This window comes from Pangasianodon hypophthalmus, chromosome 9 (assembly GCF_027358585.1).
Source record: "Pangasianodon hypophthalmus isolate fPanHyp1 chromosome 9, fPanHyp1.pri, whole genome shotgun sequence".
NCBI lineage: Eukaryota > Metazoa > Chordata > Actinopteri > Siluriformes > Pangasiidae > Pangasianodon > Pangasianodon hypophthalmus.
In genome coordinates, this window is record NC_069718.1 from 19,774,247 (window position 1) to 19,800,682 (window position 26,436).

Genomic DNA, 26,436 nt, shown 5'->3' on the forward strand with positions numbered 1-26,436 from the left:
CGGAACTGCTGGGTATGTTTGTTGATATTGGCAAGAGCTGTGAGCTGTGTGATTATAATAATTAAGCCATTTTAGAGTGTCTCCTTCTGTTTCTCTATTTTCATATTAGACACACTGAGATGTAGTAAAGGATTGTGGCTGGAGTAGAACAGAGATTCACTGAGTTGAATGAAAGGCAGTGAATGCACTGTGTGTATGCGTAAGTGTAAGGGTAAGAGACTACACGTGCTACTCATCTCCACCAGTCTGCGGGTCCTGTGTGTATCTTCAGATTCATCAGCTCAGAAATGAATCAAATTAACCTCAAACCCGCAGACAGTCAAGAGCAAATGAGAGGAATGGGAGAGATTATGCAGAGAGAGATGAAGGAAGCCAATATGGACTTTTTCCTCTTATCTAAAAGTTTTTTTATATATATATAATTGCAGATAATGTGCATAATATGTCATTTATTCATTATGGAGCAGGAGTGAGGGAGGGAGAGGGGCTGGCAGTGTGCTGACTGGAGCTCTGCCTCTTCTCCTCTCTCATCTCTTATCTTTGTGACATTGCAATAGCAGAGTTTTACAGCCTGGAGTAATAGGATAACGCACAGCGCTGCCTGATCGGCCCATCACAGATACACTTACATTTCCACCTCCTTAACCACGAGGGATTTTGCTTTAAGCATGCCTCACACCTGGCCTGGGAGAGGAGCTTTTAGGGGAAGATCATGTGGGTTGATGTGTTGATCATTTCAGTTTGGTGTCATTTTGGCTTTTGACTTTATGGCTTATATAAATCACATAAGTGTTCAACTTGTTGACTGAAGCTTTGGCATTGACTTTTTACAGTTTTGGAGAAAAAATCAGATATGCTGGATGAAACACACACTCTGTGTGTCTGCTTGTATCTCTTTACTTTGCTCTATCACTTTCTCTCCCCTTCTCTTCCTTTCGTTGCCTTCATCCATCTCTCTTGTGGGAGAAGGAGGGCTGATGGATGAATGGCATGGCACAGGGTCATTCCTCACTCAGCCCCTCCTCTCTCTGTGTATCACTCACAATCCAGACAGAGCAAGAGAGCAAGAGAGCGAGCAAGACAGAGAGAGAAACTGAGAGAGCGAGAGAGTGAGTGGGAGACAGTGATGGATATGTGCATGACGCTGAATAAAAGGATTGTAAAGTCACTAATAGTTTGAATGAATTTGGGAGTCTGTGTCCCGTAACACAGCCTTAGATTTAAGCCATGCTAGAGTAGCAAATCAATCAGACATGAACATGCTTTACAGAATACAAGCAGACCTCTGCTCTGTTGCACCCAGAGCTTAAAGGAATATTCCAGAGGTCTTTAACCTAATCTCTAACCACCACATCTGTAGCTTTTGGGTAATTACCAGAGACATGAGTTTCAACTGAAAAAGGAGCAGAACGTTTCTGGTGCAGTTGTTAACCTTACTTACACTTTCACTGCAAGTGCGGTGTGAGTAAATATGTTTTCTGTCTTTTCGATACAAGGAAATATTTATAAAAGTGGTAATTACACTTATCTTACAAATGTGGTAGATAGGTTTGAAAAACTTTGAAGCATTCTTTCAAATGAGACCTGTCCCAAAAACAGTGGTAAAAAGAACTGCATGTGTTTGTGTGCGTGCGTGTGTGCGTGTGTGTATGTGTGTGAGAGAGAGACAGAGAGACAGAGAGCGAGAGGGAGAAGAAAGAGAGAGAGAAGGGCTCTAATGACTTCACAGGCCATTAGTCTCTCTGTGTGCTCTGTCACACCTCATTATCCACACACACACACACACACACACACACACACACATACACACACACACACTACTGAAGCAGCAGGCTGGAACACAAAATTCACACAGCTACAAACTCAAGTCTTACTCTCACCCTCCTATATAAGAGTGTGAGATGGAGCGGTCAGGAGGTCATGCGTGTGCTCATTCGTCTAGTCAAATTTTCGAATCGAGTTTGCAGTACAGCCTCATAACACTGTACATTTTAGCCTGTGTATCTGCTACCTCGCAATGTTTTTTTTTCTTTTGTGTATCTATACTTCCACCCTTGCAGCGGGTAACACTTTAATAGGGCTAAGGCGAGTGAACTCGCTAGTGAAGCGGCTCACCGAGCGCACTACACTTACATCAATTGCTTTAAGTGCAAGGGCCATTTTATTACCGCCGTTAAACATGCCTTAGCAATTTCTGACAAACAACAAATATCTAAAGTTAATCCATCAAGAAACTATAAACAAATGAACGGGGAGGGGGGAATTCATGACTCGTGTGGCCATGGAGCGTGATTATTTGTGTGTTCTGGTGCTGCGTGTACTCCCAGCCCTGCCCTGAGCTACATGGCATCCATTAAGCGCTTCTGTAAACAGTGGGCCCTGGTGGACTCGGCGGCATGCGCCTTTTAAAAAATATGATCTTTTCTGCTGCGTTTGGCGCGACCTTCCACAGCCCAGCGGGATAATGTAATCATGGGCAGGCAAGCACGCCTGTCAAAGGCATGTAAACTGGATAATAAATGCAGGCAACATTAACATGTCTAATGCTTCCCGAGCACATAGACAACTGGGTCCACCATCGCTGTTATGGTATACTCTCAAATAGGTGTGATTTTGTATAATGCATAGTTTATGGTAAGTCTATAAATGCCCTATCCTACAATTTTTTAACATGTAATATTTTGTTTATGCAATTATTAATTTAATTATTGTATTTAAAAAATATGCGTTAAAAATGGCAAAAAAATACCTATTTGAGAGAAACTGAAGAAGAAAGAAAGCTTGTGCATAAATGTTAGATTCATATTGTCATATTTAATTGTAATTAATATTTTGTCACATGTAAATATGTTTGCCATCTACATAGAGAGAGAGAGAGAGAGAGCAGGCCCAAGCACAAACCAACAGATCTTTTACTTCTAGTTCATTTTCCATAAACTTGAGGGACAATAGGATGTTAGCAACTGCGTTAACATTAAACATTAAACACTTAAACATAATATTATTTTCATTTATTATATTTGTGAGGTACTTTGGGATTCTGGAGCTAACTTGTTGGTTGCTGTATCTTCTTAATTCCTTTGCTCCTCTGATGTCACAGGTGAACATTGCTAGTGTAATTACAATGAATTTTCAACGTTTTCAAACATAAGGGATATTGGTTAGGTTTTGCTGTTAGCTCCTAAAAACAAAAGAGCAAGACCTTCTTTTCTCACTCGCCATTTTCCAGAAACATTCAACATCATATTAATGAGAAATCCAACATTATGGAGAGACAACCAGCGTTGGACTCGCATATCCTGAATGCAGTGCAGCTATACGACACAGTTATTCAGCTTAGTTTAGATGGTGCTGATCAAGGACGCAGTATTAGCATGAAATTTGAAGCTTTGGAACCTGTTCTGTTCAAGCAGAGTGTACAGATGAGGAGGTGACAGAGCTGGACAGACTAAAGAACTAAAGCACTGCTGTATCGTTCTCTTTAGGTAGAGATGGAGCGAGGGTTAAATCAAACTGACACCAGTATCAGCAGGTAGTTGAAAGGCTTTGTGGGTAATATAGGAAACTGTTAACCAAAGGTAAAATAGACCAACATGTCAATTTAAAAAAAAATAACTAAAATATATTTCATTATCAAATAAATCTTGGATGTTACTGATGACGTTGTTCAGGAGAGATTTGTCTTTTAAGGTCGCCATGGAAATTAAGTGCTCAGATTAACATTTGTCTGGGTTTTTTGGCCAGCAATTTTAGATTTGCGGCAAAACTGTCCAAATATTTCACTGATTTTATTTATTTATTTATTTATTTATTTATTTATTTATTTGACATATTATAAAGAAAATTAGCTTTAAAAAAATCCCTCCGTGAAGAAACTAAATTTTAGATTTTAATTTTGACTGATTGTGGATGACAATAGGGCCAAACAAAAATAATATTGTTAGAATATTATCAATGCACTAGAAACATAACATCCTACTCCATATAATCAGAAAATGAAAGTGTTTGTTGCTGCATTTCTACTGTAAAAATTATTTTGTGCTGGGACGTTTTTAGAGAAATTAAATTTGCTGCAGGTTGAAAAATAAAAAAAAAGTACAAAGATGTTTTTTTTTATGGGACAAGCAGAACAAGACTAATTTGATGTTTTGTTTTTTATTCTTTTTTTTATTTGGTGTTTGTATGTGTATCATGTTGTGTGATGCAATATATGTAACCAATCAGCAACAAGCACTGCTCCAAGTCCCACCTCTCAGTACCATTAGGACTTGTTGGAACCTGTCTTGGGTAGCTAATAGTGCTGTGGAAAAAGACCCAGAGAGGAAATATGTTGTGTTGTTGTGTGCTGAGGATATACCAGTTCTGCTCTGAGGTTTAATGATAGCATGGCTGGTTTTCTGAGATGTGTGTGTGCCTGACCATTGCTATAGAACACTGAGAAAACTCTTTTCTGACAAATACAGGGCCTTTTTACTATTGTTCATAAGCTATAGACAGACAGACAGACACACACACACACACACACACACTCCTGAGTGCATTGTTAAAGCAGCAGCAGTAGCAGCTGACATGTTCTGATCCTCACCTTTCTGTTTTTATGTCATCCTGTTTCAGAAAGTTGAGTGTGAGAGCAATGCCTAGTCCCCCTGCACTATTCACACAATGTATTCACATCTAATTATACAGAATCTCTCTTTCAGTCTCTCCTGATTGTGTGTCTGCAGGCGCTCTGTGTGATGGAGAGTAGGTGGCAGAGGTGAGGGTGTAATTGTGAGGTAAAGGCGGAGCTTTGACAGTGATTACTGCCGTTAATTGGAGGGAAGGGGCGGCTGGAGGTGGGAGGTTTACCATCAAGCCGAGGCAGTTTTAATGAGTTTGTTTAGGGGGAGGTGAATGAAGAGTAGGACCAAGAGTGAGACAGCAAACAAATCTCCCTGGATCATTTTTCTACCCTGATGAGGTGACGGTTGAGGCCCATAAAAACACTAATGAAATCAGTACCGAAGACATTGGTTCAACACCGTTCCTTATGTGCAATACATATACTCTTCACTTTTTCCTCTTTCCTGGACTCTTTTAGTCATGAAAGGTCTTCTCCAGACCTCACTTCAGTCTCCTTCTCTGAGGTGGCTGAGTTATTATTTCCTCAGATTTACATTTCTGCACTGTAATAAGGCCGAGGTTGCCCTGCCTCTCCTTGGGCCATGAATGGTAATGTAGTGAGGTGTGGTGAGGGATGGAGTGAGGAGAGGTCACTCTGAGCCTGAGGGGACGTAGAGAACAGGGTTAAGGCACACATTAATGGGCTTTTCCTAGTCTCGTCTCAACTCTAAAGAGGCATGAACGTACTGAAAAATCCTATTTATGTTCCCCTCTGTCCAAAGACTCACAATTTACACACAGATGGCATTCAGTAAATTGTGTGTTATTGTGGAATTGTATGCTGTTTGTAAAGTTGTCCCATAGATATTCTGTAAGACCAGAAGCAATACAGACATGTAATAAAAAACTAAAAACTAAAAAAAGTTTTCTCCAATATTTACCAAAAAAACATTAACCCACTGGATAAACAATAGATTTTAATGTCCTATTAGCGCCTTGTTACTATGAGTAACTGTTGATGTAGTCAGTGATGATATCCATGGTACGCTCAGAAGACATATTATAACGTATCACAGTCATATTGCCTACCTCTGCATTTTACTCAGAAACACTAACAGGAGCTTCGTCATTTGGCAATGGATAAGATGTTGACATAATCTGCCAGGACATTAAAATCTATTTTTAACGGTTATTTTTATGCCTCTACCACCTAACCGTCGGATTCTCCATCCTTCTGTCTGAGATTGAATGTTTTATATGGAATTTTACATAGGATTTCATTGTAACCAGCAGATGAACTGATTCAATTTTTTAATTGATCATGGCCAAGGTCACAGTGAGGTGAAATGTCTTAAATAGTTTTTCTTCAATAGCTTCCTCCTTGTTTGAAAAATATTTTAAGAGTATTTGAGGCATGCAAATTACTAGTGCGAAGCACCAGACTGTACTGTTTACTGCTGGAAGTTTATTAGCAAAATCTCAACAAAACTGAACATTGTGCATCATAATAATATCATGCATGTATTGTGATACATTATTTTTCCCATATTACTCACCCCTAGCAGCAAATCAGTTCAATGTTCCTTATTCTTCCACATATTAACCAACAAACCTCACCTTGGCTTTCTCCTTTAGTCTGTTCTTAGAGCTCTCATACTTCATTATACTGATCAGAGCTCAGGAACTTTTTCCATCCCAATCCATTACTAATAACCTCTAAAGAAGCTGATGAAACTCCTGAACAAACTCTTCACACTTCATGCCTCTACACACGAGTCATGTCAGATGAGGGCCCATTGAATTTCAGGGTCGGATCTGATTTGTTTCTGTTAGACTGACAGTGCTCTTATACTCCATTTGTCGTTTTAAAGAGTACAAACTACCTGATCATTAGGCCAGCAGTGATTGTTATTAATGCTGCCGTGAAAGGGCAGATGATGTGCTTTGATATGAGCTGATGAAAGCGTAGAGAGTTCCACTGGGACTGGCTGTCTGGATCCTGTCTGGATGACGAGGGCCTGCTGGAGGGCCTGGGCCTAACCCATCAAACTATTCATATTAAGGCTGGCTAAAGTCTGGAAGTCCACTTCAGTTTGCATGACCTGCAACAGCACTGAAACACTTTCGAGAAACACTTGAGATGGCAAAAGATGAAGTTAGGATTCTTCTGGATTCTTCATTTACAACGAACAAAGAGACCAGGAAACTGGAACATAAAAAATATACACTTGATAAATATTCTTTAGATTCTTGTTTCAGGGTCAAGATTTCATTTTATTTTACAAACACAGACAAAAACTTCCTTCCTCACACACATTTCTTACTGTGAGGTATAAGAACATGCTTCCTCACACACATTTCTTACTGTGAGGTATAAAAACACGCTTCCTCACACACATTTCTTACTGTGAGGTATAAGAACACGCTTCCTCACACACATTTCTTACTGTGAGGTATAAGAACATGCTTCCTCACACACATTTCTTACTATGAGTTATAAAAACACGCTTCCTCACACACATTTCTTACTGTGAGGTATAAGAACACGCTTCCTCACACACATTTCTTACTGTGAGGTATAAGAACATGCTTCTTCACACACATTTCTTACTGTGAGGTATAAGAACACGCTTCCTCACACACATTTCTTACTGTGAGGTATAAAAACACACTTCCTCACAAACATTTCTTACTGTGAGTTATAAGAACACGCTTCCTCACACACATTTCTTACTGTGAGGTATAAGAACATGCTTCCTCACACACATTTCTTACTGTGAGGTATAAGAACACGCTTCCTCACACACATTTCTTACTGTGAGGTATAAGAACATGCTTCTTCACACACATTTCTTACTGTGAGGTATAAGAACACGCTTCCTCACACACATTTCTTACTGTGAGGTATAAAAACACACTTCCTCACAAACATTTCTTACTGTGAGTTATAAGAACACGCTTCCTCACACACATTTCTTACTGTGAGGTATAAGAACATGCTTCCTCACACACATTTCTTACTATGAGTTATAAAAACACGCTTCCTCACACACATTTCTTACTATGAGTTATAAGAACACGCTTCCTCACACACATTTCTTACTGTGAGGTATAAGAACACGCTTCCTCACACACATTTCTTACTATGAGGTGTAAAACATGATCACTGTATCTATGCCAGTTCCCTGTGTAGCTCCTGTCCCTGTTTTAATCTCACTGTGTTAATGCGTACAATTGGAAAGGTTGCTCTCTGAATACATTCCTCAGTATTAATAATGCAAAGTGTTTTTAATGAAGGAATACATTTTCTCTCCTGTGCTTAATCTCGGTATTAAGGTGAGGGCCTTTCTATCTAATGGAGGCTATAAAGACATAGAAAGGTCACAGTGCTAATAGACTAATCTCAATTATCAGGGGCACTTTGCAAAACCTTTCTACGCAAACCATACACTTTTCTTACAGGCCCACCATACCATTTATAACCTGGTGAAATGAGGAAATCTGAACACCTGCTTTCAAGAAAGCAATAGTATTTAGCACTTCTAATATAATAATACTATATAGTGTTCTCTGTGTATTAGTTGGAAAGGTCAAGTGTAGGGAATATTGAAGTGTACAGTGTACTGCGCTCTAACATCAGATATAAAAGCTGCTGACGTTCTAGTTAATTTGGCTATTTGCTAAAAGAGTAGAGACTGATAACTATGGAGAAGTGTTTATTCTTTTACCTAAAGCAGGTAAATAATTAGTTATTGTGATATAAGGCTACAATCCAATTGGACAGCTCAAAAAGTAAATAATAGTTTAATCATTTAATTGTTTAAATATTTTGATGGAAGTAGATCTGGCTTGACAGAAATTTATTCTTTAATGTCTCTTTGAGATCCATTGGTTTTGGTGTCAGGTTAAGCTACTCCTACCAATGTTAAAAAATTCTTGACATGTGATTTTAAGAAGCATATTTTTTTAGTTCAAAGCTTTAGACAATGTAATATGAAATAAGCATTTACAGTGCTTACAATAACATATATGGAATAAGCATATTATTTTATTTTTCATACTTTTGATACAAATTGACAATAAAACAGTATCAAGTAGGGAAAAAAGGCAAAATACAGTAAGAAAAAAAGGTTTTGAACAGATTGTGTCTTTCCATTAATTTCTAACTATTCTATGTGACGAGTAATTCCAATATTCACCACGCTGAAGTATAACATAAAGCAAACAGCTGATCAATAAAACAGGGGAACAGTGTCTATAGTAAAATAGTAGCATGACAATACAGCACATTTGTTTTTTAGTATGAATTCTGAATAAGTTACTTCATGTATTATGACGAAATACATTACTCAATACATTTTTGAACATCAGAAACTTTTCAGAGAATTCTGCACAACCCTGTGGCTCCACATGTTGAAGCTGAAAGGCACACTGAAATGTGATATCCTCAGAAACATTTGTGTTTAAAGTGTAAAGGCTGCGTTCAAATACCTCATAACACGCAAGTGTGAGCGTTAGTGAAGAGGAGAAAGAGATTTTATCAGAAACACCTGCACAAACCAGTAGATCTCAGTGTTGTCACTCACGGTTATGAGATTCTGCTGCTTTTGATAGTTTGCTTTGATTTGCTCCACTACGCTACTACTCCAACACACTCGACACACACGCTGAATTTGTGTTTTCATCATCCTGGTATTTTTTGTATATATATATATATATATATATATATATATATATATATATATATATATATATATATATATATATATATTTTCCCTAATTTTTTTTAAAATACAAATTTTGTTTATTTATATGATTTCTGCATTATTGAGTCAGTACAAAAACATTTTAAATTTCCAAACATTAATTTTTCAGCAAAAAATGAAATGCTACAGGAAAAGTTTGTATGTAAGTACAGAAAGCAACATTACATAATACACCACTTTTCAGACAAAACTCATAATCAAAGTTGGATTTTAACTGCAAAAAAGAAGCAGGTGCAACAATCAGAGTCTCCAGAAGAACTGGGGCAGATTCTCCATTTTCCTTATAAAACTGAGACTACTGATGCATTTTTAAGGGTTGCCACATGAAATATGGACCTTTCTAAATATTGATTTTTTGTGCCTTTAATAGACTTTGATTTAAACGAAATAACCTCATGTTTATGAGACTAAACCTGTCTCATGAACACACAGTGGTTTATATAGTTCTGCTAGTTCAGGGCAGCGAGGGCGGCTTATAACGAATGACTCTCTTAATTAATTAATCCACACACCTGATCTTAATGAGCTGTGACTTCAGGCTGCGGGTGCTCACGGCTGTAACTAATTAAGTTCATCCACCCAATTCACAATCACTTTCACTTCAATGCCACATGCACACTTCCACTGTCTCTTCTTCTGTCTCTCTGTCTCTCTGAGTGGGAGGGGCTGAGACACACAGACAGATGGAAAGAACATTCTCACTCTTCTGTTACACCTACTCGTTTTTTTTTTCTTTTTATTTTGTTTGTTTTTCGCTGATTGGAGGTTTGACTTTTCTGTTGAAAAAAGGATAGATTTGAAATTTGCTTCAGTCCTTTGTGGCCCAGTTAAACAGTTTGTGTGTGTGTGTGTGTTTGTGTGTGTGAGGTGACATGTATATGTATATATGCATGCACTTGTGTTTGTTTGTGAATGTGTGGGTGAGGGAGAAGGAGTTAGAGAGAGAAGGAGAGAGAGAGAGAGAGCACCCTAGGGGTTGGCAATGAAGGTGACTCCCTTAGCAGTAACCTTGAGACAGAGAGAGAGAGAGAGAGAGAGAGAGGGTGAAAAGACGAGAGAGAGAAAGTTTATTAAAATGAATTTGAGGAGAGGGGCAGTGGCTGACAGCAGCATAATTAAATGTGGAGTGTCAGCAGTAATGCATGCCGCACGGCAGGAGTGTGTGAGGGCGTGCATGTAAGTGTGTGAGGAGGCCAGACTTGTCGGCTCAGGGGTCAGCAGGCCAGCAAGTGCAGATAAGGACAAAGCAGTGTCTGGCCCCTGTCTCTAAAGGAGACAGACATTTGTGTATATGTGTGTGTGCACATATATGTACTTTGACTGTGTAAAGAATAGATTGTGCTATATATAAATAAAAGCTTGCTGATTTTCCTCTCCTTTTGTCCTGTGTGAATTCAGTTTGAACCGAAAACTGAGACGTTGTTGTGTTGAATATTGAGCTCTGATTGGCTCTGCATGGGATTCATTCCCGTGATGCTCAAATGACCAGTAAACTGCAGTCTGTAATTGAAGCCAGGCAAGTGTGCGGATCTTCCCTCTGTCTCTCTATCTGAGGGGTGAACGAGCTCATGGCTCATTGAGCTCAGGCGTTGATCCATGTGGCCATTGTAGTTTATGTTCCTTGCCCTCCCCCCTTTCTCTTTCAGTCTAATTCTGATTAGGTGCTCGCCAATCTTCAGTCGTTCAGCATGTTGACTGATCTCGGTGCATGTCCATTTGGTTGGTTCATCCGTTTATTCCATTGCTTTACTTCTGTGCTTGAGCTGTAATAAAACGAAAACAACAGCACTATCCTGACCCTAAACAAAAGTACAAAAAACAAACAAATGGAAAAAAAAGAAAAAAAAAAAGGAAAACATAACTACATGCATGCACATCATGTACTGATGTACACACCTCAGGTCTCAGTGGTAATGTTTGAGTTCTCAGCAGGTTCTTATTTACGAGATGGAGGTTGAGAAGGCTGGACATCACCACATTTATTTCATTGTCCAATAAAACCTGTATTAGAGGAGAGGACCAATCTTTACCAAACCTCACACTGAGCTGTTACACCAGGAAGCTCACAAAATAACAACCAACATAGTGTGTGTGTGTGTGTGTGTGTGTGTGTGTGTGTGTGTGTGTGTGTGTGCATGTGTAGAGGTAGAAAGAGAGACATTTGTGTATTTGTGTGTGGGGCCAGTAATATACATTTAATTCACTCTTTGTCTCTCAGTGTGGTGTGTGACTGTGTTTTAATATGAATAATAAACAAAAGGTTGAGAGTAAATTCTATATCAAATTTAGCCTCTGGGCTTTTTGCCCTTGGTTCCCTTTCACCCACTCTAGCCAGTGTATGCTGTCTACTCTAAATGCAAAGCTATTTCCTCTAGAATTGGTTAATCCCACGACAGGCTGGTCTCTGCTCTTTACGGACTGCCCGGACTCGCTGCTAGCCCCCTCATTACTCTCAGGGATAAAAGCGCTAAGCAGCATGACAAGCTCGGCTAGTCACGCAGGATCACTCTGTCAGAGCAGGGTGCGCACTGCTACCGCTCACCCTGCAACAAATAGCAAACCCCAGAGAGAGGGAGCAAATGTGCAAGGGGTCATAACTCAGCCCCCACGCTTCGTTCACTCGTTCCATTATTACCTTCCCTAGCAAGGTCACACTAATCAACTCAATTACCAGTCCTCTCAGACATTTTCATAATGTTTTCTGCTAGTTGCTCTCCTGTGAAAATGACACAGTCTTGGCAAATTAATATCATTACTATTTGCGCTTAATGGTGCAGTGATACTTTTTTATTTAAGATTGAGTCCTGCCAACGACCTCCAGCTTTACAGAGGCTTGTGGGGGGGGTGCAAGTTGCGGTGGAGAGAGAAAGCAAGTGAGCACAAAGCCAGAAGGAATTGAACACTAATCAAGAACCTGCGAAGTTTTACTGCTTAGTGTTTTGATTTAAAAATGCACTGGTACTCATACTAGTGTGCTAAATAATCAAATAACGCAATTTGTATTGTTAGTCTTATAGAATATTTCACTGAGACATTAAAGCATTGATGCATACATTATTTTATCACTGCAGTTACAATCCTGAGCCCACGTGACCGTGCAGAGTTTTGCATGTTCTCCCTGTGTCCACATGGGTTTCCTCCGGGTTCTCTGGTTTCTTCCCATTTGCCAGAAACATGCCAAGTGGATTTGCTGTAGATAAATTACCCCTCAATGTGAATGTGTGTGAATGTGTGTGTATGTAGTGCCCTGTGATGGACTGGCAGCCCTTCCTGGGTGTATTCCTGGGATAGTCTCCAGCTCCATCGCAACCCTGACCAGGTTAAAGCAGGTACTGAAAGTGGGAGTGAATTTTTTAATTGATTGTTCTCTTACAGCAGTTGCACACACTCTCATGGCCCATGTTCATTCTGTATTATGAGCTTGTGCTCATTCAATATCTGAAAATGTAATGCATTTAAGGAATATCTGAGCCAGAGTTCAGTTATACTGAACATCAGCACAGCTGTGATTGGGCCGTAGCCACGAGGCCATGGGTAATCACAGCTGTGCCGATATTCAGTACAACAACACAATTGCGAGTGTGATATTGTTCTTATTTTAGTACTGTTGTTACATAATAGACAAAAAAGTGATCATTCTTTCAACAAGATGTCAATTAAACTTTTTTGTAGTCTGCTGTTCAGTTTCACAAAACTTCATTTCCTAGAGCAGCCAAGTGATTCATGCAGTTGGCGCGTGTGTGTGTGTGTGTGTGTGTGTGCGTGCACGCCTGGGTGTGTGTGTGCATCTGCACTCTTTGACAGACTTTTTGCTCTCGGTTTGGAGTCATTAGAGTGATAATGGCTTTATTATAGGAGACACCCCGTGAGCCCCACTAATGAGAGATTTTGGAGTGTGTGTGACTGAAGGAATTTTTCAAGACAGCGATTGAGGTCTCCCAGTATAGGAGCCTTTTGAGACCAATTAGAGTGGCAGGTACTGTAGAGGAGTACACCTGTCTTTGGCCTTATTATTCCAGCAGTGTGTACAGGGATAGGCTGATTAACCCAGCAGCGCAGGTTTGGGAATGGTTGACTTTAGCTAGAATAGCACTCTGAGCTACTGTATTAACTCGCCATAACCCCATTATAAAGCCATCAGAGCATCTGATTATCTGGTCAAAACCAAAGCCACTCCAGCACTTGGAAATGTCTGTACAGGTGTGTGGGTGTGTGTGTGTGTGTGTGTGTGTGTGGGTATATGTGTGTGGGTATATGTGTGTGGGTGTCTATATACTATTTAATAGTACTATGCTCATCTCACCTGGCTCTTCCTTCAAGGTCACACAACGTTAAATCCGCTTCTCGGTGCTGTAAGGCCCTTGCATCATTCTTTCTCAAAGGGTTACAATATTCTAAGGATTGGCTTTTATTGAGGCCAAAACCACGCAGTGAACACCAGAGCAGACTCCTTTTCTCCGAGACCCCTTTATTCTAGTAGGCCACTCTCATTACTGTGAGCAGAAATGAATAAGGTTAAATAGCTGCAAATTTTTTCCTCCTTCAAAGATCTTTGAGCACGGAAGAGCGTACGCCCAATAAACCCACACCCCTCTCATGTTTTATTCAAGCTCTTTTATATTAGAACATGGGGTGCTAGAGCTGCGTTAAAAAGAGCTCTAAGCCGATTTTCACGTTCAGAAAAGCCTTTTTAAATCTCATCCCCATGCACGAATTCTCCTCTTTTTACAACCACCTTTTAATGAATAGATGTCCAATAAGGGCTTTTATTGTCTTAGCATATGTTGCTTTTATTAGGTGAAAATAATTACGTTCTTCGGATCACCTCGGAAGTCCTTTCGGAAGATAAAAATGAGATAGTTTCACAGTGACTGCACAAGTCCTTCTTAGTTGGGTCGTTTTCCCCATGGGTGCTTCATGTCCTAGCACCCCCCTCTCTTTCACACATACCCACACACACATACATTAACCCCTCCCCATTGATTCTTCACACAATCATACCCCCACCTCCTCTATTTTCATCCCAACCTGAAGTGTGACAGGAGCCACTTGGCAACTGACACACACTTGATCTTATCACAGAGAAAGTGTTTGTGTGTATGGGGATGGGGCTTTTGACTGATAAATGATTGTCACTTGAACATTGTTTATTCCCGCATCCATCGTGGCGGTCAGGTTGTGTCCTTTTTCTATTCAGGCTGCTACCCATGTTTGTCTCTCTGTTAATTTTAGGACAGAGTGTTGGTGTCCAGCAACACCTCTCTTCCCTTCCCACCCTCTTCTCATTGGAAAAAAACAACAGTAATTAACCTCTGCAGGCAGGGTTTCTCTCTATGTATTTATTTCTTATTTCTTTCCTTTCTCTGTTCCCTATTGTGCTCTCTTTGTCCTGATTGTTGTGATGCGTTGGCCTCGCACTGTTGCAGTTGTGAATTAACTAACTTTTCCTGAGATATATCAGGACCATTACAAATAAAAATACAGATACAGAATTATTTATTTATTTATTGATTGATTGATTAGAGTATTAGTAATAGTAGTAGTAGTAGTAGTAGTAGTTTGTGTGTTTGTTTTAACATCAATTCTCCACCAGCCTAGCTAGAGCTTTAGGCTGGTGAGGTTCTGTGCAGTGTGTTTTGTGCAGTCCACCTTTCGAACATGAACATTATTACTCAGCCTTGAGTAAGTGAGAATGGGTTTGTGGGAATGGGCCATGTGCACACACTCCAGCATCGGTAGTATTAGACTCAGGGGAGAAGGAGAGCCTTTTCCTTTTCCATTACACACAGGCCTACGCCATAATGAAGGTGATTTTAATAGGATTTAATGCATGTAGTGGGGCAAGGTCCTGCTACCCTATGGCTCTGACTAAAGAATACAAGAGTGTAATCATGAAGCTTCGTTTAGTGCTACGACTTTTCAAACATTGATCATCCCCTCTTCCGATTATCTGCTGCATAGAAAAAATGGACAGAGGACGGAGCTGAAGCAACACTTCCATTTCTCAGTTTGCACAGCATCCATATGTGGCCTAAATCTTGCACTGTAGAGTACATTTTACTTTAACCAAAAGTACAGTATGTGGACACCTGACCATGACACCCATTTGTGCTTGTTGAGCATCCCATTCCAAAGACATTAACATGGAGTTGGTCCCACTTTGCTGTTATAATAACCTCCACTCTTCTGGGAAGGCTTTCCACTAGATTTTGGAGCGTGGCTGTGGGGATTTGTGTTCATTCAGCCAGAAGAGCATTAGTGAGGTCAGGCACTGACATCGGATGAGGAGGCCTGATGTACAGTCAGCATTTCTGTTCATCCCAAAGGTGTTCAGTGGGGTTAGGGTCAGGGCTCTGTGCAGGACACTCCAGTTCTTCTACTCCAAATTTGGCAAACCATGTCTTTATGGAGCACGCATTGTGCACAGGGGCATTGTCATGCTGGAACAGGTTTGGACCTCTTAGTTCATGTAAAGGGAAGTCATAATGTTACAGCATATAAATACATTATAGACAATCATGTGCCTCCAACTTTGTAGCAAAAGTTTGGGGAAGGCTCACGTATGATCAGGCATCTGCATACGTTTGGCCATACGGTGTATGTAGTTGGACTTGGATTGGAATGAAAGATGAGGGATTGTTCATGTGCCACTTTAATTCTCAGAAATCCCTGGGTAGTTGTGTGCTTAGCAATAGGGCAGTTCCTCCTGGTCAACGCTATCAGGGGATAGTTAGACCAGTAATGGCAGACTCAGCTGCGTGTTTGCTCAACCACCCTGAGTATATTAATGCAGTTATGATCATGTCCTGTGAAGAGCAACTGCTTTAGTTGCTCTAACTCACTGCCCCAAACAGGACCAGTACTTGTCTATTTAGTGGTCTGAGCTGTGTGTGTATGTGTGTGTATGTGTCTGTGTGTGTGTGTGTATGTGTATGACTGTGTGTAAATCCTTTCAATGATGGTTGATTAAACAGAGAGAAAAAGTGGCAGGGGTGTTTACCCTCAACCCAGAATCCTCCTCACAGCTGACCGGAGCACGCTCAGATGGGCTGTCAGTTCAGAGAGAGCAGCCACACTGACTGCAAAGGTAAACAATAAAGAGAAGGGAGGAACTGCGTAAATGGTCTACAGTCCTGGCTCTTTTGTGCTGTATGGTAATGGAGTTAGGAGTAAGTGAAAGTTTTTACCTAAATCACTGAATGTGCTGTCGAACTCTTTTATGTCGTCAGGATTCAAAAGCCTGCATCACATTCCACTGTACGCTATAACACTGACTATTGTTACTTAGATGTTAGCACAAGGCTGGAAATCTGTAACATTGTTAGAGGTGTCTCAGCGATTATACATGGTTTTTTGCTCACACACCCGGCTGTGAAGTCACACGAAGTCTATGACTAGGCGTAATGCATGTTCGGAAAAGTGACTCAAAATGTTATTGTTGTTGAACCCTATTTAAAGGCCCCTGTGATTGACTCTGGTGATGTCAGGAAGCTTACTGGGTACCGGAGGTCTATTGTGTCAGGTTTACACAGTGCTTTGGATCCGGGGGGAAGTGATGACACAGCAGATAAAGGAGGTGACTCTAGGGGGAGGTATGCCTGGCCGGAGGTGAAGCACTGCCAAGCAGTTGGCACTATTGTGGGCATCATTTACTCAGCTTGGTAACGCTGTTAAAAATGCATTAGTGCTGTGTGAAGAGAAGATCTAGAAGTCTGTGGAATCGCACTGTGGCCACAGAACGTGTGTGTCAGGGTCTTACTGGACTATAGTGTATAAAATGGGTTAAAAACATTGTTACAGAAAAACAAGCAACGAGAAGAGAAGATCTTGTTACAATGATTATTTATTAAATTTAAAATATCTTTAGCACAGATTAAAAATCAGACACCTCCAACTATCATGATCATCATGAATGAAAAATAAACATTCCTAAAAAACCTTCTCCGTTCATAGGATACATCTTCCCCTTCATAGAATATTTCATTTGAATAAGAATGTACATTTCAACGCACAGGGCTGAGGCAAATCATAACACTTTTGGGTTTGTATGAAGCCGACTATCACATGACTGCATGGTGCGGTGTATTGAAAGTAATCTTTAAAAGTTTACTATCAATTTTTAAATAACCTTATTCAAAATATTAAGTGCTCCTTATAAAATAAAGGAAACATAATTACAGCTCCCTGTTTATTATTATGGCTCTGGCACTTAGAGAATAAACTTGGGCAATAAAGGAACATATCTGCCTCTGTTGTTATTAATGCACATTAAAGACGTTTTTCATAAACTTATGAAACACAACAAATATTGCCATATTAATAGAATTAGCTTATTTTAAGCCTCTTTTTCTATCTACATTTATTTTGTTGTTGCGTGGCACCAAGTTCAAAGTTCAGATGTGGTCCTTCACTGCTTCTCTTTTTTCTCCTGACTGTTTGCCTCAACCCTACCTTTACAAATGTAAAGACAAGTTTACAAGAAACAAAACACAATGGGGATGACAGGCAAAGGAAACAACCACTTACAGTACTTAAAAATGTCACAATTTTCCACAATTTTTATGAGCTAATAATTGTTTCTATTTTTTTTATTCTTTGTTTTTAGCACATGCCACATGAGACTTTGATTATAAAAGTACCTGAAATAATTGCTAGAATATCAGCATGCATAGCTGTTCGGTATCTACACTTATTTACAGAGATGGCGGACATCTTTACATTTTTGGAAGATGACTAGGGGTTTCATGTCACATGAGAAAACAAAACCAAACAAAAGGTGACCTGTTATGGTCATTACTCATATTAGCAGCTCTGCTACATACAGTAGATACTCATTCTACACTGGTTACGAAATGTTGGAGTACAAATATAGGAAAATGCTGTAAAGGGTCTGTGGCACATAGCACTAGAGGCCTAATGGGAGGACATGGGTTTTCAAAAGGGATCTACATGTGTCTCAACTACAAACCGTCACCCAGCACAAGACTCCCAGGACTGATGGAGATGATTATTAACTTACATTATAGTACAGTACATACAGCCATGTGTGCAGTTCAGTATGTGCATTCAGTGACTTGCCAGTTCAATCTAAGTACTTAAAGAATAGAAAGAAAAACATTTACAGTGCCAGAGTACTTAGAACTAATTCTAAACATAATAAAAGAAATACACGCTTAATCCTCACATTTATTGCAAAATTAAAGCTGCTCATTTGGATATTTTGCATGAGATAAAAAAAAAATACCAGTACTGGAAGACTTGAATGGATTCCTCAGCAACGACTGCAGACAGCTTTATTGCAAGAGCTTAAAGCTTAAATGGGAATTTCAAACCAAGGTCTCTCTCGTTAAATTTATATGTTTCTGTCTTAGATTTTAGTTATAACCTTGTTTATAACTGATCTTAGTTTCAATTGCTTTGGTTCGTTATCAGTATTGCTGCAAAATGACAAAAGTGTATGTTGTGTCTTACCATAATAAAACCAAATAAAATAAACACTATTTATGATATTAAATGCCTGTCATGGGCATGCACAGATAAACATGACATCAAAAACATGTACACTTTTACACAAATATACACCGAGCACTTGTTTACTCCTCCCTATCCCCTTCTCTATGTCTTTTCCTTCTCTCTCTCTCTCTCTCCTGCTCTTTGCTAAACAGGGCAGCATGTGATAAATGGCAGCGGTGGGTGCTTTCGCATGTTAATGTGATATCTCATAAAGCTTATCGCCCCAAACGGGTCACCAAGGTCAAGTGGTGAGGGGTTGAGCATAACAGCAGTAAGATTGCATCCCTCTCATTCTGCCTGACAGTGTCATTTCACCTTCTCGCTCACACACAGGGTTTCTCACAGACCTTCTGCGCTTCCGATGCTAAAAGTGAGAGGGAGCACTGTTTGGATGCTGGCTCTCTGTGGATCAATGGTAGATTTAATTTAGTAGAGAGACTTCCGAGAGGAATACAGTGCAAATGTAAACAAGGTACAGCGCTCCATAAAAGCATCGTCGCCTGTAGACAAGTGCACAGAGCTGTAATTCAGCCAGCGATTGCCGCAATAAAGTCATGTAAGCTGTTTTGTAGTGCTACACCAGAACTGCAGTGTGAATCTAGATTTGTTGGGACTTAACTGTCCAGCTTTTCAATTTTTCTTGGTTAAGTTCAGCTTTAAGGAAGGGTTAAAGCGCTTTAGCACAGCTTCCTTTTCATTCCGGTCCCTTGTTTGGATAGGGGACAGCACAGTATCTAGCACTGAAACCCCATTAGCTGTGGATAATCTCAGTCATGCTAGTCTTTACCTCGCTTCAATGCAGAACACATTAGCACTCCCGTACACTCTACTGTAATAGCGTATGTGCACTAGTCTAGAGAGTGTTTGTGCTGTTGCAGTCATGCAGAGGTGAAAACAAGGGCACAGGAAGAGCTCAGTCAGGTCCAGGGACTGTTCTGTAGACCTTAAACAGTTCCATCTTTATGTATAATAAGCCTCCAAATGTCAGAGAGATTGTGATGTTTCTGTGTAATTTTACTCATCAGCATGAGTTAGTTAGGAGTTTGTTAGTAGTGAGGCTTACTTTTTTTTTCAGGCTGGATACAGGATACTGCTGCCAGTCCCCTTAACAAAGAGGAGATAGGAGGGGTAAGGAGGAGAGGGTAAGGAGGAGAGGGTGAGAGTGAGAAAGGTAATTTATTAACTTCCTCTAACCTCTCGGTGCCTGCACACTACAGGCTGACAAATGGCCTTGTGGAACAGGATGATGGTCTCTTATTACCTGCACCCTCTTTGCTTAATCCAAAAACAAGATTTCTAGGGTGGTTGCACATGCAGTAAAGAGATTGATGAAGTGGCCTTGTCTACATGACATGTAAATATTTGGCCGTATGGAGTATGAAGGTGGTGCTGGCTACACATACAGGTGTAATAAAGACAGCTAGGCAAGATGACAAGGGTGTCAGATGTTTCATACCCCCAACCCTGTTCTGGTTTTAGCTGCATTTGCCTGCTCTGTCTTTTTGTCTGCTTCTTTGTTTCAAGGTCAGAACATTCACAATATAATTCAAGTTTTTGTTTCAGTTTAAGTGAATTGTGGCAAATGATGCCAACTTTGCTAACTTTCAGGTCTCCAGCATTTTCTTCCTTTCCTTTTTTCTGTTTAAAACTTAAGTTGAAAGAGTTGTAGAGCTTTCACCATATCACCCTAGAAATGTAATTACCAGATGAGTAAATACTGTCTGGTCCGAGTCTGCATATTGAACAGTATGGATGCATGGGCTAGCAAAGATTGAGTGACATTTTATATCCTTTTATATTTCCGCCTTCAAATGTGTATTAACTTATCATTCCAAAAGCAGGTAAGACTCAGAAAGATGCATCCTTTTGATGTCATGTTTATTGACTCGCTAACCAAAGGAATGTGCGACATCTGCGTACTTCAAAAGGCATTCAGGCATACACACGCGCACACACACACACACACACACACACACACACACACACACACAAACACACACACACACACAGGCATTTAGCTCAAGAGGAGGGAAATAAAATTCCTCACAGAATTTCTGGCTACAGCCTTGGCTTTATTCCCATAATGTTTGTGTGTGTGTGTGTGTGTGTGTGTGTGTGTGTGTGTGTGTGTGTGTGTGTGTGCACGCCTAACCAGCATGCTGTTACAGACTTCACCAGCTTGGGCTACAGCTGTGAATTCGTCTGCTTAAACAAGGCTGAGTCTTTGTGCTCTGTGTGTGTGTGTGTGTGTGTGTGTGTGTGTGTGTGTGTGTGTGTGTGTGTGTGTGTGCGCGCCGGGAGCCAGGAATACGAGTTTCTCTCAATGCTTGCCAGCCATTTGCTCCTAAACATTGGTCTTGGCTTTTCAGAGGCGCACAACACCGGTGCTATTGGAAGATAAAGAACAGGCCCATTTCAAGTCTTCTGCAGAGTTTCATGTGAAGCAACAGCGACAGCTTTCTTCCACAAGGAGGGGCATGAAACACGACTGTGCTCTAATTCTATCTGACATGTTTTCCTTCTCCTCTCTCCATCTTTCTGTCACCTCCAAAAAAGTCTAAACCTATGGTACTAAGTCATGTGGAAGAAAAGCTGTGCCTCTGGCAGAGACGGACTACCGGACAGTTGGTTGTTTTTTTTTGGTATAATGTTACAATGGAGCAATCCTAACACAAGTTTCATCATGCTAATCGAACTGACTGACTGAAAGCAAGCAGCAGTAATAAAAAAGGCGAGAGGCGCACAGATATTATTTTACCTTGGTAACATGGCCTTGAAACTACTCCTAGCAAAAGAACTCTGGGAACATTTCTGACAACTAAGTGCCATCCCATGTAACTGATTTGTTCCCTCTTCAGAGCGATCTTCACTCTGTTACTCTAGCTGTTGTTGAGTCTGAATGTGCATGTGTGTGTTTACAGGTGTCTCCTCCAGCAGTGAGAAGCAGATTTCATTTGATTGTGGCAAAATCCTTTTGACATCAGATGAATGGACAGTTTTTTGCAGCCTGCTTGTGTTCTCTGTACAAGGCAATAACCCATGAGCAAAGCCTCCTATGTATAGTACATACATATACATATATATATATATATATACTATGTTTCATGTTTCTTCTGCAAAGAGATATAAAGCCAGCCAAATTTTCCTTAATTCCAGCATTTCCTCCCTGAAATACATAAGAAAAGACGCAGCGTGCAGTGTTTTGTCAGTACATGACAATTGCATTCCACCATCATTTATATCCACTCTGTCTTAAAGAAACTTGTATTGGCTCAGTTTCAGGACTAGGAATTGTCAGTCATTTACATGACAGCATGCAGTGTCTTTACGCCATTTATCCTGTGTACAGTGAAGTTAGAAAGTCTGTATGTACACTCTCACAGCCTTCATCCTCGCGTTGTCAGTCTGGTCACTGAGGCTGTGGCTAGCCACCTGTCTACGTGAACTTTCAGGATCTTTTTGACAGGCCTCAAATCTTCGTCTTTGCCATTAATCACTCTAGAATCTTCTGTAGGGGTTGTAGATGATCATACCAATGTCTCTTTTATATCACCCCTTGAAAATTTCCTTGCTCATGCTGTTTTTATGTTTTGACATCATGATTTTTGTTTGTGTGTGTGTGTGTGTGTGTGTGTGTGTGTTTTTTTTTTTTGGGTTTTTTTATTTTTTTTTTTGTGTGTGTGTGCAGCAACAGGGTGCAGCCACGACGGTGTACTGTGCAGTGGCTCCAGAGCTGGAAGGCCTGGGTGGGATGTACTTCAACAACTGTTTCCGCTGTGTGCCGTCAGCGCAGGCCCAAGACCCGTCCAGTGCCCTCAGCCTGTGGGAGCTCAGTGAGAGGCTGGTGCAGGAGCGATCCGGAGGCCCTCAGGCACTGTGACCCCACAACCTCCACCACACTATAATCCCTCAGCCCAGCATGGCTTACCTGCTCAACCACCACCACAACTGATTGCTTCATCACCATGCATGAGGAGGGCTGAGATAATAAAGAGCAAAAAAGGAAAGGAAACATATAGTAGGCAGGCAGTGCCATAGAGCAAGAATTCAGTCTACTGGACTGATGGATGGAAGCAGAGAGTGTGATTTGTATTGTTTCTCTTTTGTAAGTCCCAGGCCACATGGGTTTCTCATCTTTCTTCTGCAAGGTGATTAGCGCTACCTCTAGAACACTGTACACTGTTCTCTAATCGACAACTAACACCAAGTTTTCTAGCTAGGGTAGGTGAAAAATAAAATGTATTAAAGTGGATTCTCTTAGCACATTCAACACAAAAATTCATCTAAAATATCAGGACTTAAAATTGTCATTATTGCCCATCCATCTGTACAAATCACCGTGAATGAGTAAATGCTGTACTAAAGGTGCAGAGACGATGAAGAGGAAGCATATGTATGCCGTCTATTTACATATACAGCCACTGAAAAGAACTGGGCTGTATAGATATGCTGTACATAATATACATCGAGTGCTGTTCTAATTCGCATATGTTTCTGAATATTATTCTAATTTGTGACCCCATCTGCCCAAAGACTCCAGATCCAGTCTACAGTGAACTTTTACAAAATTCTAAGTTAATGCTAATTACAATGAAGCAGCATCTTTGAGGACAACAGGAGGGCCAGTGCTGGCTGAAGGGAAGAGTCTTGCAGTCTTAAGAAATTTCAGGTGGAACTTTCCTCTTGAACTCCTTCTTCTTGTCCTTTTAGTTTTGTGAATGTTTTGAAAGCAATTTCCCTGTAAAAGGTGGTCTTCATTTGCTGACAACCAACTTTAGAAGAAAGAAAAATCAGCAGAAGAAGAGAAGGTGGCAAAGACTGAAGAATGGCACCGGATATTTTTTCCCTCTCTGCTTTTCTCCTTTTCTCCCTCTTCTTTTCCTTTCTTTGCAGGTTGACTGTTGTGCTTTGGGGCAGTCTTGGTGCCATGGGTCAGTCTGAGCTAGAAGCATTCCAGTGTTGTGGGACCTGTGAAGAGAAGATGGGGGGAAGGGGGGAGAGAAGAGGAGAGAAAGAAACAAATAAAGATTAATTGCAGATTGATTCAGACACATGTTTTGTTGACAATTTATCAACCCAAACTCTCAAAGAATTTGAACTAGATGTGTGATAGAGTTAAAAAAAAAAAAAGCAGCTTTTTCAGCAATCTTACACAAATCTTACACAACTGGGATCATTACTATAGGACTGCTCACAGTACACTAACCCAGTGCATGCATGGCTCTATGCATGTTGAGTTCAAACAGGAACTATCTACATTTTTGATACATTTAAACTGTATTAGCTGTAAAGTGTCAACAGCTCCATCTGTATTCATACTGAAAAGTGGTCATCTATGTATAACAAGTTTGCCAATTAACCAAACCACTACAGACAGTATTTATTAGTTGTGCCTTATCCTGAATCTGAGCTCTAGCACTCGTAACAGGTGTCTATATTACCATACATAATCACTGATTATATTAGAGGTCACTTCCTAATAACTCTGATAATTGGAAGCACAGTTAATTAAACTTAGTCCAGATCATCAACCATTTGGTGTGAAACATACAGAAAGGCCTTGATTAGAACAAGGGATACAAGCGAATATGAATAGTTATTTACTTTATTTTTTTTTCTCTGGTGTTTTTCAGTGTTATAAATATTATATAAACAACAAACAAACCTTCTTATTTAGGCCATGCCCACTTCAGGTTTAATTCCAAATACATTTACAGATAGTGGCATTTCAATTAAAACATCTTTATTTTATTTCAGCGGAAATAAAAGCCAGGCATTGTGGTGTAGTGTCCATCAACACTTTGTGTGCAGGATTGGTCAGTTGTAGCTCATTGAGCTGTGCTGTGTCTGACTGTGAGTGCCTGTGTGTTTAGCAGCGCTTTGACCATGACCCGGAACAACTCCATAAACAAACCGCCTGTCACACACATTATTCGCTCCAGCAGAGTAATTGACACATGAAGAAACCAATCATACAGCAGAGCTGACGTGCATTTTTGTGCTTGGGCAGCGAGTGGAATCAATAGTGCATACAGACAGGTCCAGACTCAGACCCTGAGAGGACAGGACATGCGCTAGAGACATTGGACATCAGCATTCTACACACCAACACGCTTAAATGCAGTGTCTGTTTTTCAATGCAGCAACTATATCCTGTGTATCATCCGGTTAGACAGAGCATCTTTCTCACACACACTTGCTCACCCACACATTCTCTCACACACTATCTTGGTCGTGTACTGTGCACTTAGGTTGCATGGGTCCTGAGTGCAGGTGGCCTATCTCTGCTCTCACACACACATACACACACACACAGAGTACTTTGCAAGGAAACTGTGATGCAACACGGAGACAGTACACATACCAGCACAGTTCTGACATCAGCCTCCCACCAGATGGCCAAGATGTTCTGAGAAACGTGGCTCAATCCTCTCCACCAGGTAGCCGCAAAAAGCCAATCTTTGTGAGCCAGTCTTCAAAACTAAATAACTTGCTCTTTATACTTTTTATACTTATCTAATTCTGATCGAATCCTTTCTCCTCCATGCTCTCTCTCCTTTTCTATTTCTCTCAATCTCCTTCCTGAATGGTGGAGGACAGAACCTAGAGACCAGTAAAAATGTCACTGTGTAATAAATGTGTGCATGAGAGAGAGGGAGAGGGAGGGAGAGACATGTGGGGAGGGAGATGAGACATTGCTTGTTTTCGTCTGATATTGAGGCAGGTTAGCTAATGATGTGAAGCGTGTAAACCTGAAGTGGCACTAAAGCATGAGTGGAAGAGGGAGAGAGCGAGTGTATGTGTGGGAACCTATAGGCTAGACATGATGCTGGATAAGAGCAGATAAAGTGGGAACACAGATGTGGAGTTTCTGGGCCAGCCAGGTGTCACAGTGTATTGTTTGCAAATGGCCTGAACATAGAAAGGAAATCTCCCAGCCTCCATGCTTATGTCCCGTTCACTTCTCTCTCTCCCTCTCTCTCTCTACCCCTATTGACCTCTCTCTCTATCTTTCTCTCAGAAAAACACCATGCTTTGCTGTAAAATTCTCAACCTTTTTTTTTTTCAGGATGCCGTTTTTGACATGGTCCCTGTAGACCTACATTGAACCATGGCTAAAAATCACTTGACTTACTAGGGAAAGTAACCTGTTAGAAATGTGTATTAAATGAGACGTGAGAATGAAAAAATGATAATAATGATAATGGGCTGATTTGAAGCCATGAATTGGATTTTTTTTTTTTTTTTTTTTGTCTTTTTTGATGCAAAACCCCATCTTTCCCTGCTGGTCAGCCTGTGAGTTGAGAGCACCATCTAGCTTGTCCCAGCTCACATAAACTCTCATTTCAACCCCAGTTACTGGTATAACAAATAACCCCTTATCTTCTCTTCATAGCTGCAGCACTGGATCAAACAGATATGGCCTAAAATGTATGTTTGGTAAGAAAGTAAGGGAAAGTAAGGGACAGTGGAATTGATGTATGATAGAGAGCTTGAGTGTTATATTAATTGATGATCACTAGACAAGCCTTCTTTTCTCTCTTTCAGAATTGGT

At 40.4% G+C, this 26,436-nt stretch overlaps 2 protein-coding genes across 3 annotated transcripts in view; one reads left to right on the plus strand and one right to left on the minus strand.

Moving 5' to 3' along the window:
• The window catches only part of wwox (WW domain containing oxidoreductase), a 155,421-nt gene extending 131,491 nt beyond the window's left edge, over positions 1–23,930 (plus strand). The window contains exon 9 of the mRNA XM_026919183.3: positions 22,570–23,930. Within this exon, the coding sequence (XP_026774984.2) occupies positions 22,570–22,761 (192 nt within the window). The 3' untranslated portion in view covers positions 22,762–23,930. The remainder of the gene's footprint in view (positions 1–22,569) is intronic.
• Positions 23,710–26,436, minus strand: part of mafb (v-maf avian musculoaponeurotic fibrosarcoma oncogene homolog b (paralog b)) — a 62,899-nt gene continuing 60,172 nt past the window's right edge. Inside the window, exon 3 of one of the 2 annotated variants that reach the window (XM_026919187.3) lies at positions 23,710–23,849. The gene's annotated coding sequence lies outside the window, so the exon portion shown is untranslated. The remainder of the gene's footprint in view (positions 23,850–26,436) is intronic. The other variant, XR_008302361.1, reaches the window with a different exon arrangement.